Source organism: Acinonyx jubatus, chromosome C1 (genome assembly GCF_027475565.1).
Source record: "Acinonyx jubatus isolate Ajub_Pintada_27869175 chromosome C1, VMU_Ajub_asm_v1.0, whole genome shotgun sequence".
Lineage (NCBI taxonomy): Eukaryota > Metazoa > Chordata > Mammalia > Carnivora > Felidae > Acinonyx > Acinonyx jubatus.
Genome location: NC_069381.1, coordinates 180354508 through 180367894, shown reverse-complemented (window position 1 = coordinate 180367894; position 13387 = coordinate 180354508). Strand labels below are relative to the sequence as shown.

At 41.4% G+C, this 13387-nt stretch overlaps 1 protein-coding gene across 9 annotated transcripts in view; it reads left to right on the top strand.

Moving 5' to 3' along the window:
• ANKRD44 (ankyrin repeat domain 44) overlaps positions 1–13387 on the top strand; it is a 339079-nt gene that overhangs the window by 163193 nt on the left and 162499 nt on the right. For all 9 annotated transcript variants that reach the window (XM_053215495.1, XM_053215502.1, XM_053215498.1 and 6 more), the window contains exon 4: positions 8358–8428. In XM_053215495.1, coding sequence (XP_053071470.1) covers positions 8358–8428 — 71 coding nt within the window. The remainder of the gene's footprint in view (positions 1–8357; positions 8429–13387) is intronic.

The following is a 13387-nucleotide window of genomic DNA, read 5'->3' as shown; positions in this document are numbered from 1 at the left end:
GAGTCTGAAAAATGTTTTAAGCAATTGTCACATACACTGAATTATCATACACTCTTCCAAGGTTATTGCTTTGAAGGACAGTGCTCCTGGGCTGTAATAACATTTGGTCTGTTTGCTTAAAAGCAAAATCAATAGCAAGCTGATCTCATTACATTGAAGTCATATTTCATATGATCTTTCGTATGTATTTATTTCTACAATTAAAAGTCAAACTTTGGATAAACCAGACTTAATCAATTATCCTTTCTGGGCCTGTAAGGTTTTTCAGTCACTTAGTCTACCTTTTTCCTTTGTTTTACTTCTTCCTAGATGACAAGGCTGAGAGAACAGGAATATTGCCTCTGGGAAAGATACTTAGTTTCCTTTACTCTTGATCTCCATAAAAAAAAAAAAAAAATCAAGCAGTAATAGGGATAAGATGAAAACATACTTAATTTATAATTAGAGTTTACGCCTGACAACTTTTAGTTGGGTCTTTGTTTCTGAAGAATCAGTATAGCCTAGCACCTTTTTTTTTTTTTTTTTTTTTTATGTTTATGGTTGAAAATGTCCTTGGGTAAAAAGCATTTGCCTTTAAATCATTAGACATGCAGACTCTGTGTCCTTCAGTGCACAATGGCGCCTGACAGGCAGGTAAATAACATGAAGCTTCCTTTAGAAAAATCAGTTATAAATATTCAACTCAAAACCATCTGACGTCTCCCTCTGACATGTAAACAAGACTCTTGGACGTGTTCAGCGGAAGAGGATGAGGAAACCAGTGGCAGGGGATGACACTGATGAAATACTGCTTGGTCCCCATTCAGATAACTCTGCTTTTGTCATAATAATTTTGTTGTTCAGGGAGAGGAGATTTTCCTGGCAGCTGCCCGTTTAACCTTCTGGAGGAGGAGAAGTGGAGGGATAGAAACTGAAGGAAGCTACTTCCTAGATTTGTAATTATTTTTCAATTCCTCAAGTGACTCTAAAGCTGCAAGGAAACAATGCTGTCATTGGTTGGTTGTTACACGCCGGGTGTGGGTTGTTTTCTGATATCAGCAAGCTCGGGGTCATCTTTCTCCTTGAAAGAATGTTAATATTAAAAGCCACATTGAGCGCTACATAAAACTGAAAGTTTGCAGACTATATAAATAATAATAGTAATAACAATATAATGTAAATGTATAAATATAAATAACAAGAAAAACAGTCATAGAAAAATAGAGGAAACAGGCAAAAAATATGAACACGCTGTTCTCAGAGAATAAATTGCAAATGTCCAGTAAACAAACCTATTAGAAGATGCCCAACCTCACTATTAAACAGGAACAGAAAAATGTGATACTGCTTCCTTCCAATCAGATTTGCAATATTTTATTGGCTGATAATACCAAGTATTGATGAGGATGTGGGGAACTAGGCAATCTCACACGTTAGCACTCTTTGGAGGATTGAGACTCAGGATTAAAACCGAAAGTGTGTGTGACCCATGACACAGAAAGTCCATTTCTAATTATCTATCCTAGACAAATACTTGCACGTTTGTAGGAGGAATCATTTTATGGGTGTTCCCAGCAGCATTTTTTGAATAATGAAATACTGGAAACAACTGAAATACCCATCAATGGACAGAATGTCTAAAAAATGTACTGTGTTTATATGTTGGAATACATGTGGTAATTAAAAAGAATGGCATAAGGGCGCCTGGGTGGCGCAGTCGGTTAAGCGTCCGACTTCAGCCAGGTCACGATCTCGCGGTCCGTTGAGTTCGAGCCCCGCGTCAGGCTCTGGGCTGATGGCTCAGAGCCTGGAGCCTGGATTCTGTGTCTCCCTCTCTCTCTGCCCCTCCCCCGTTCATGCTCTGTCTCTCTCTGCTCCAAAAAAAATAAATAAACGTTGAAAAAATAAATAAATAAAAAATAAAAAGAATGGCATCATAAGTATCAACAGAGATGGGTATGAAAAATATATCGTGTGAAACAATGCAGAATGTCAATTCAGAAACAATTCAGAAACTCAGAGTGTTATAGTAGGATACAATATTCGGAGGGTTATTACAATATGATGTAATGTATGTAAAAGCATACTTATAAAACACTATAGATTTTTAAAAATTACTGCGTAATGTTTTAAATATGCAAAAAAGAATATTGTACTGACCACTCAGCTTAATTCTCTCAGTTTTCCTTGATACACATATTGGCCTGCGTAGGGGTAAAAGAAACTGGAGGCTTATGTACCAGGCTCAGGGTAGTGATTTTTTTTTTCCTTCAGTAAGTGGGGAGATTCCAGCATTGAGAATGATTCTCCAGAGGACTTTACTCAAATCTTTAATAATTCATGTTTTAGGGACGCCTGGGTGGCTCAGTCGGTTGAATGTCCGACTTCAGCTCAGGTCATGATCTCACAGTCCGTGAGTTTGAGCCCCGCATTGGGCTCTGTGCTGACAGCCCAGAACCTGGAGCCTGCTTCCGATTCTGTGTCTCCCCCTCTCTCTGCACCTCTGCTGCTCATGCTCTGTCTCTCTCTGTCTCAAAAATAAATAAAAACATTAAAAAAAAAAACAATTCATGTTTTAAAGAAGAATGCATTATTTGTATGATGAAACCATGAAGTAAAATAGGTCTGCTGATTTTCATTATATTAGGCAGATTTTCATAGCTGCTGTATAAACTAGCTCAGTGAAGGAGACATTGAGGAATCACTCTTTTAACCAGAAAGCTTCCTTCAATTAGCAACTGTTAATTTAGGACTGCCCTGGGCTTGGACCTAAATTGGCTCATCGTGCCAAAGACAGATGCCCCCAATTTCTATTCCTTAGTCCCTGATTCTGCTCTGATAATAGTTAACAAGCAATTATGTAGTGCTTACCATGTGTCAGAAAGTGATCTCAGGGCTTTTGTGGTTTATCCTTCTAGACTGTTCAATATTTTTACAAAAGCAGGCTCATATAATATTTTGGTACTTACTTTTTCCACATAACAATGGTTTGTGAACATCCCTCCACATTAAGAATTCTTATAAAGCACCACAGCCACCGCGTATGGCTATATACTAATTTATTTAACCAACTCTTCTCTGTCTAACACCAAGATTGTTTCCTGTATATTACTTTTTTGGCTAACCTTTTTTTAACACATTCTTGAAGATTAGTCTTAACATTAGCCCATAGTTATTTCCTTTAGAAACATGTTATAGAGCATTCTAATACACTTACACAAAGACAGAAATAGGTTGTGGATAAGAGAGAGAGAGAAAGGGAGAAGAGAGAAGGGGAGAGAGAGAGAGAGGAAAAAGGGGGAGGCAGAACACAGAGGGAGACTGAAGGTAGGATTTGGACATGCCATGGCCAAAGCTGGTGAACACAGGTACCATGCACGTGCCCTCTGCCCCTCGTTGGTATCCTGGTGATCTGCCTGGTGAGGAGCTACTGGGGTGAGATGTTTAGATTCAAAATGTGGTGATAAAATTTGGGAAGACAGCAAAAGATTCCCTGAGATTCTCGAGCTCTCTCATCTCTGGGTAGTCATGAACTTCTGTGGTCCCACCTTTTCTGGGTGTGCTGACCTTGCTTCTGTTCTACAGCTGGGGATCTATCTGTGGGATCAGCTACAGTGATTGAGGAGGGAAGAGAGCATGAGAACACATTGTTAACTTGAAAATGTCTTTTCAAATTGGACTGTGCCACTGAGGTTATCTACAAATCCAACAGCAGTTGTGGTTCCTAATCAATTATATACCTGGGGTGAGCCTTCGGAAAATCCTGGAAGAGACTGTGCCTGGGCCACTTTATATGAAAATGTCATTTTTTTTTTTATCTGTGAGAAGGGCCACTGACCAAGAAAAAATAGCATAAGAAAAAGCATCATAATCCTCCCCATTTTTTTAAGCTTACTTATTTATTTAAAAAGAGAGCGAGAGAGAGCACGAGCTGGGGAGGGGCAGAGAGAGAGAGAGAGAGAGAGAGAGAGAGAGTCCCAAGCAGGCTCTGCACAATCAGCATGGAGCCTGAGTTGGGGCGTAAACTCACAAACCACGAGATCATGACCTGAGCCAAAATCAAGAGTCTGAACCACCCAAGTGTCCCAAACTTCCCTATTTTTATTAAGAAACATAAAACTCCAAATGCACTGCTTTCTTAGAAATGTTTAATAGTAAATATTTCAAACATACAGAAAATAATGGAGAAAAATGTAAGTAATACCCATGTACAGCAAGCTTTAAGATATCCTAACGTTTTCCATATTTGTATCATATCTGTTTTCTAAAGAAAATATTGAAGATACACTTCCAGTCCACTTGGCATACTTCATCCTTTTTTCTCTACCATCCCTTCCTAGAAGCAACCACTGTCTAGAATTGCTATTTGTTTTCTTTAGCCATATCTGTTACTTTTGTTTCACACCTATGCATCCACAAACATCATGTAGAATTGTTTTTGTAAATTTAAAAACTTTATATAACTGACATTATGTAATAGGTATTATTTGTAACTTCATTTGTTCATTCACATTATTCGTCTGAAGTGCATCTGTTTATATATATATATATATCAAAAACTTCAGTCCGTTCATTTCCATGACAGTATGACATTCCATTGTACACATACACCACAATGTATTTATCCATTTTCCTTTTGACCAGCATTTAGGATTTCAATTTCTTGCTGTTACAAACATGCTGCAGTAAACATTTTTCCACATGTGCAAAAGTTTGTCCAGGGTATATGTTTGGGATGGGTCGCTGGGTAGGAGGGCACATGCAATGTCAGTTTTACTGGGTAGCAGCAAATTGCTTCCCAGAGGTGGTTGTACCAGTTCATACTCCCACCAGCTGTATGTAAATCTTTTTTTTTAACATTTATTATTGAGAGACAGAGCACGAGAAGGGGTGGGGCGGAGAGAGAGGGGGACACAGAATCTGAAGCAGGCTCCAGGCTCTGAGCCGTCAGCCCAGAGCCCAACACGGGGCTCGAACTCACAAACCGCGAGATCATGACCTGAGCCGAAGTCAGACGCTTAACAGACAGAGCCACCCAGGCACCCCAATATAAGTGTTAATATTACCCCCTACCCTTACTAACTCTTGGGATTGTCATACTTTAGAATATTCACCAATTTGATGGGTGTGAAATGGTATGTTAATGCTGCTTTCATTTGCTTCTCCCGGATAAATTTTGAGAAGTATATTTTCATATGTATCTTGCCATTTGGGATTCTTCTTGCATTAGCTTTTTAAGCTTACACACAGGCAATGCAAAATTTGCTCTGTCAAAGACTATGAATAATGAAGTATGTATTTTTGTTTCATATTATTATAACCAGTGTTTGGAGCTAAAAGGAGAAATGTAGGGGAAAAGGAAATGAAATCAAGGGGGAATGTATATGTATAAATACTTGAAATATATATATATATATATATATATATATATATATATATATATATATGAAAATGGAAAAAGATAGAGAAAGATGGAAAGATAGAGGGAGAGAGGAATGAATCTAAGGAAGGCAGAGAAAGATTGGAGAAAGTAGAAGGGAAATTTAATCAATGTTTAGTGGAAAGTTAGTTGTGAAGTGAGGCACACTGCCTAAGAGCTTGGGCTTTGAAGTCAGACTGCCTGGGTTCAAATCTACCATTTCCTAGCTGGGTACCTGGAGCTTATTACTTCTCATGGCCTTAGTTCCTTCATCTACAAAATTAGCATCTTAATAGCATCTCCCTATTAAATGGACTACACATTTGTTAGTATACCAAGCAAGAGCTCAGATTATATTAGCAGTTTCTAACAAGGCTGTTAGCAATTGCACAGCTGTAATAATAGAATTTTAGCTCTTCCGAACTAAAGGGAGCTTTTAAGCAAATGAGTAGACAAGTTGGGCTTTACCACTTAACATTTAGAACTACACTGTCCAACACGGTAGTCACAAACCTGCGGTGGCTACTGAGCCCTTGAAGTGTGGCCAGTTCCAGTGCGGATGTGCTGTAAGGGTAAAATACACTCTGGATTTTGAGGCTTTTGCATGAGAAAAAGAATAAATTACCTGAATAATTTTTAAACTCAATTACATGATAATAGTTTGGGTATATTGAGTTAAATAAGATATATTACTAAAATTAATTTTGCTTCTTTTTTTTATCCCCCTTTTTAATGTGGCTACCAGAAAATTTAAAATTGCATCCTTGGCTCCCATGACATTCCCACTGGACTGCACTGACTCTGAGGCTCCGAGTCTGAAGGGATGCGGTACCCACAGCAGGTACCACATCTGACACACATAGCGTTTCTTCCTACGAACGTACTAAAGGAGGGGGTGACTACAGTGGTTAATGGGACAGCGTGCAGACAGTTCAGTGACACCTCAGACTCAGACACAGGGTGTGATGCGACCAGGTGTTGTCCCTCTCAGACGATTGGTTTGACTTTGTGACATGAAGTTAAAACTGGACAGGGCAAGTGAATGGGATACCCTGATGCAGGCATCCCCACCAGGCATCCACCCCTATAGGACGTTCACTCCAGAGCGTTTAGCTCAGGACTTCTTGCTACAGGACAAGGAGATAACCTGCCGCTGTTGATTCTTAGCATGCCCAAACTGATTTTATTTCATCCTTATTGATGTAAGGGGCTTCAGCCTTTTCGGGTAAACTGCCTGGACAGAGTTAGTAGAATTAGGATTCAAGTAATTTTAAGCTTGATGAACTAAGCAACAATTTATCAGTGGCTTTCAACCTTGACAGCATATTAAAATAACCTTGGGTCTTGGGGAGCTTTTAAAAAATACCTGCACTTGGCTCTATCTCAAGCCAATGAAGTCAGAAGGAGGGGAGGGGAGGAGAGACCTCTCTCTCTCTTGTTTTAGGGATTATTATGTTCTTGCTCTCTGTAATTAATATTGTTGATGGTATTTGTTCTTCAGTTAAGGAGAAAAAATAGGGTAAGTTCTATGATTTGTTATTTCCTTTTAGCTGGTGGCTTAAACTAAATGGCTAGCTCACTTTTACCCATGAAAGTCTCCTGTCGCCTTTTTTTTTTTTTTTCTTTTCTTTTTAAAACAAGGTTTCTATTTTTCAGCTCTCAGCTGGCCTTGGCCTCACTGAGATTAGTCACTCCCTGATTCCACTTGACTCACTTTCTCGGCCCTTGTCCCAGAGGCACCCCCTCCACACTTCCCCTCCTCTGCCTTACTTTCTAGTTTCTTTGATTCATGTCTCCACTCTTCGTCCTCACAAGCTTCCTTCCTTGTTGTCCTGAGGCTAACATAGTCTCCTCAGGTTGCAGCTATAAAGATATCACACATATTTATCTTATCCTCCTCTTTTATAGCCCTTTAAAGAAATTTTCCATCTGGGCAAAACACTGATCAAAACCCTGGACCCAAAAAAGGGAAGCTCATATTGGGTGTTTCCACAATTCAGTTGTAGACTCAGTGAACTTGCACTCATAGATATGGTGAGGGTATCGTGGAAGGAGGGCATGCTCTACTCTCTGGAAATCCATTCACATAGAGCTTCTGTTCCGTGATGGCGACGTGGCTCCCAGAAAGTTGAGCATGGGTGGCACATCCCTGAGTGTACGCTTGTTCTGGCCTATGTGTGAGCCTGTCTGTCCACCCCATAGTGGCGGGGGAGGGAGGGCCGTGATCAACCTGTATAGACTTAATGTTGTGTCTGTCCAAATGCTTTGGAAGCTGGCTTCTTCCTGCCGAGATACCTGGCTAGTCTCAGAGAAATAATTGGGATTCCTGGATAGAACAGATTTCTGCTAGTCCCCTCAGCCCAGATCAAGTCTCATGAGAACTCAACCTTACAAGACTTGTTTGAAATCCCACTGGCCTCTAGTATACTTTTATTGGAAGGCTGCTCATCCTAAGCAGTTTGCCAAGAAGGGTATGCCAAGAAGGGTATTGTGTGTCCTGCGTGGTAAGTATACTTGAAGACTAAAACTAACATATGTGATTATATATTGTATATTGTCTATAAAACATTTTATATTTATACATTGTATATACATATATGTTTATATACATACACACATACCTGCAAAGTTCTTCATTCTTCAGAATCGACATTTCCCTGCTCCTGGAGAATCTCCACCTTCTTACATCTGTGTTTCCTATCCAATGAGGCACTGCACTTCTCACACAGTCTTTATGCAATTCTGGTGACATTTTCAGCTGCTGGTTTCACTTTTTCTACTATCCTAGGTCTCTCCTCCTGGCTGGTGGCTAGCAAATGCATGACCGGTACAAAGAGAAAACAAAACAAAATATGGTGGTTGTATCAGGCAAATGAGAGCACAAGATATCACATTTGACTTAACATCAATAGAATTTCCCTGACTGCATTATGCCTCTAACTTGTGCTTTTGGTTCCAGGAGCTCGTGTAAATGCCAAGGACAACATGTGGCTGACCCCACTGCACCGGGCTGTTGCCTCTAGAAGTGAAGTGAGTGATTATCTTATATAATCTAGCACCTCCAGGCCACAGAAAGAGAAAAATGCTTTCTGCTGAATTCGGTATTGTTGCTTGTGAACAAAAGGCTTTTCCTTCTAATACAAGAGGGTTACCAAAAAACAGTTTGTTCTTTTGAGGACCTCCTTCATGCCAGGCATGGTGCTGGGGGTGGTGACTGGAGTAGTCCCAGGTAGACAGTGTGATACTTGACTTCAGTGAGTTCTCAGTCTGAAGGGGGTGCTAAACATGTAAGCAGATCAGTACAATATCATAACTTAATTGGAGGAGGAAGAAGATAACTGCCTGAGTAGAGAAGTCTTCCAAGAAGAGAGGTCGGTTGAGCTGGTGCTTAGAGGATGAGTAGGGACTTACCAGGCCAGAGGAGGGGGGAGGGTGGAGGCAGGACAGTAGATGTGCTAGAGGACAAGGGCCATGGACATGAATGTTTGGCAGGTTCAGATGGCTACAGATGGAACAAGGGATGTGGTGGAAGATAAGTCTGATGGCAGAGGCTGGGGGTCCTCTGAGCAGTAGGGTACAGTCACGGCAAGATAAGAATGAACCTGACAGGACTTGGGACCTTGTGAGGGTGAGGTAGAAGAGAGGTCACCAGGTGAATGGTGATGCCATCGATTGAGAAGGCAGAGGCAGAGGAGCAGGGAAGGGAAGTTAATCAGTTCTGTACGAACATGTCACATTTGGCAAACATATTACCAGGATGTAAGCTCTATAAGGGCACAGACCTGTTTGTTGTTGTTGTTGTTGTTGTTGTTGTTGTTGTTGTTGTTGTTTTGTTCCTTGATGTGTCCCAAGCCTGGGACATTGTAGGTGCTCAAGAAAGAATTTATTTTAAATTCCAAAAATGCAGGTGAAGATGGTTAATAGATGATCATTTTTTATACACGTCTAGCACTGAGGAACTGAGAGGATGTTCATTGAAGCTATAGCAAATCTTAAAAAAAAGGGGGGGGGCGCCTGGGTGGCTCAGTCAGTTAAGCTTCCGACTTCGGCTCAGGTCATGATCTCACAGTTCATGGGTTCGAGCCCCACGTTGAGCTCTGTGCTAACAGCTCAGAGCCTGCAGCCTGCTTTGGATTCTGTGTCTCCCTTTCTCTCTGTCCCTCCACTGCTCACTCTCTGTCTCTTTCTCAAAATAAATAAACATTTAAAAAAATTTTTAAAAAGAAACTACAGCAAATGGCTCAGCTGGTTCAGGGAAAGTATAACAGATGCGAAGAGAGAACCAGTGTGGGGGAGGGGTGGCCAGGAATGCTGGTGAATATGAACCTTGCAACCTCGTCAGAGGGGATGCCCACCATCCAGGGATACAAGAGGCTGTCACCTAGGGGGCACTTGTCATTGGATGACTAGTTTTTGTAGCTGATTTTTTACCAAATGAGGCTTCTCTGCTGCTGGAGAAGGTGCTGTTCTCCAGGTACAGCTAGGAGCAAGTGGTGTTGCTGACGTGTTGATGGCTATCATCAGCGTCAGCTTTTCCTCTTTGGCAAACTGTCTGGACATTTCACAATATGCTTCGTAGATGACAGTTAACTTAGTGCTCATAATCTTCCTTGCTGTGCTGTGTGATTTGAGTAGTTTTTATAAGATGCGGTCTGTTCTCTTTCCCAATAGCCCACATGGAATGAGGGAAACAAATGATCCTAAGTTGCCTGACTCAGATCCTGGGGAATCCAGAATCTCCTTATGGTCTCACATTTCATTTCTGTTTTACCTGGGAAAGCAGGTACAGTGGGCTGCTTGAGTTTGTATGACCAGTGTCATGTGTCATGAGACTAGCTCCTTCACAGAGTATTCCTTGGTCTTTGAAGACTGTTTGATCTTCAGTAAATTTCTTTTTTTAAGTATTCTTCAAAAACTATGAGTTTTATTCCTCTCTTAACATGAACCAGGTCTTTTTAGTTAAAAAAAAAATTCACCAAGCACTTCCAACATGCCAGGAACTGTGCTTAGGAGGCTTGTAGTCTAGTGGCACAGAAAGATGTAAAACCAGATGATTTCAGTATTATGTGATCTTTCCCAAGTGATCTCCCCCTTTGTGAGCTCAGCTACTTGCTTTAAATCTTCAAAACACCCATTTGCCAGCAACCATCAGCTTGCCTTCCTTACATGTCTTTAGTGTATTTGATTGAGTTCAGTCAACCCAATGATGATTCAACCTTTATGTCTGAGACAGGCGTTTGTTGCTTCCCTGAGGAACCAGCTCCCTCTACAGGTTTGCCAAGGGAAAAATATCCCTTGCAGGTGTCTCTTGTTAGGAAGGAATTAAATGCAAGCCGACCCTGAGTTGTAGTCAGGGTCATATCTTCATATTAATATCTGTCACAACAAGTCAAAAAGATTCTTATGAAAATCGAAGTCTCTGTGACTGTCATTGGAACAGACTGTGGACATCTGAACTCCAACACAGCACTTGGCTGTGGAAGTCCTAAATTCAGATTTTCTTCTTCCTCTGACTTTGATTTATTATGTGATTATTATATTCCATTATATCTCCCCTAAATAATAGCTGAGAAAAGAGAAGCAGGCTTGAGGAGAAAACAACAGAGAAGGTTTGGATTGTGTTTTGGAACTTGTCTGTTAGCATTTGCCAAAGGAGATGTGTGTGCTCAGCTTGAGAGTTGGCACATCTGTCTGTTGCTTAGATTGGCAAACACTGGTGTATGACTTACGTGAATGTGAATTAAAAACCGTTTCTGCATTGAAAGGCTTATGAACTCTCTTCTGTCCTCAAAGCCCTTTGCCTCTGAAATGTAGGCAATTGATGTCTCGGGGCTCAGGGTTCAGTCAGGGACCCAGAACCACCATGAGAGATACAGAATAAGATATTTATTGTAGTAATTAAGCCTCACACAATTGTGTGAGCTGCTGGAGAAGTTTGTGTAAGGCCATCACCTTGGTTTCTGTGTGGTTCTGAAATCACTGCTGGTGGGCAGGGTCTGCAGTTGCAAAGAAAAGCTGGACGTGAAATGGGGGAGAACAAGAACAAACTAGAACCCCTGACTCTCACTGCCTCAACATTGCAGACTTGGGAGACTTGCAGAAGGTGCTGTGTGCTTCACCTTAGAGCTTGTGGGCACCTGACCCAAGAACAGGAGAACCCGAGGGAGATACTGTAAGTTCTGAAGAAGCACCAACCATGTCCTGTGCCAACACAGGGTCCAGCTGGTCAGTGACAGTGTGTGCAAGCTGCAGCAGCACCTGGCACCCAATACACCAATCAGGCTGTGGTTTCATCTATGCCTCCCAAAATCCAGGCAGATTTCCCTTGTGGCAAACAGGGCTGGGGAGGGGATTCTGGGAAATATAGTTCAGCTTGGCTATGTTGACACAACATAAAACTGTCACTGAAGTTATTATTCTATTCTAATTAAAAAGACATTCTCAGGGCACCTGGGTGTCTCAGTTGGTTAAGTGCCCGACTTCAGCTCAGGTCATGATCTTGTAGTCCATGAGTTCGAGCCCTGCGTCAGGCTCTGTGCTAACAACTCAGAGCCTGGAGCCTGCTTCAGATTCTGTGTCTCTCTCTTTCTCTGCCCCTCCCCCGCTCATGCCTCTGTCTCTCTGTCTCTCTCTCTCAAAAGTAAATAAATATTTTTTAAAAAATTTTTAAATGACATTCTGCATAGTAAGTTCCTTGAAATGAGTGTCATGCCTGTTGCTTGTCACTGTGTTTCCAGCATCTAGCCTGCTCAGTAAACAACTGTTTTTTGAGTGATTCATTAAAGACTAGATTTCTAACTTAAGCTATGTTCATGTGATTCTCTGTACAACTGCTAACATAGAACTAGTGTGCACCACAGAGAATGCCGATGGTAATCATCCTTCATGCATGCAAGGTAAACTGACTCGAAGCTTGTTTATGGAAGTGTGGCACAGGAAGCTGTTTAAGCTACTGGAACCCGCGAGATCAGGGTGAGTTTCAAAATTGTATGCAGCACAGATATCAGTAGAAGTCAAAGATATTGATATCAGTCAAATTTTCTGAGCTTTCTTTCCATCCAGGCAAGTTTTATGTTCAGGTTTCTATGCCTGGAAAAATCATATTCATTGCTAAATGTATTTCCTGAGCCTGTAATAGCAATAGGAGTATCAGATTATAACATTGCTTAAACATCAACCCATGCCTGACAGAAAAGCTCCTACACACACAGGAAAGTAGATCAAGACGTGGTCATACCCTCCGAAGACTGTCCAGCATAGACTGGGATCTGGAGATAAACCTTCAAGACTTTCTTGCTACTGACCAGGCTGTGTTGTGTGCTTCCTTCTGATGCTTCCCCGCGTCCCGCTCCTTCCTTCCCACCTCCTCACACCTGGGATTCCCAGGGAGGAGACAGCCAAACCAATAATTGGAGCCATAGCACTGTCTTCTGCGCGACCCCCCAAAGGCTTCTTTCACCACCACCTCCCCTTTCTCTGACTACTCCCACTGCTGAGAAGAAATGAAGATATCTCTTGCCAAAGTGTTAGGGAAACATATTTTGAGATTCTAGATAACACAGATGAGCAACATTTGGGGCTTCCAGGAAGAGTTTTCTGAAGTGTGAATTATTTCTGATTGTTCCTCCTGTTTAACTTATTCTTTTTTTTTTTAATTTTTTTTTAACATTTATTTATTTTTGAGACAGAGAGAGACAGAGCATGAACAGGGGAGGGTCAGAGAGAGAGGGAGACACAGAATCCAAAACAGGCTCCTGGCTCTGAGCTGTCAGCACAGAGCCCGACGCGAGGCTCGAACTCACGGACCATGAGATCATGACCTGAGCCGAAGTCGGCCGCTTAACCAACTGAGCCACCCAGGCGCCCCCCTGTTTAACTTATTCTTATTGCTTTTTTGTTTTTCTGTCTTAGAAAAGAGCAGCCATAGGGGACAGGAATTAAATGCATATGAACCTGGACAGTTTAATACCTTGTTTATTAGAAGCCACC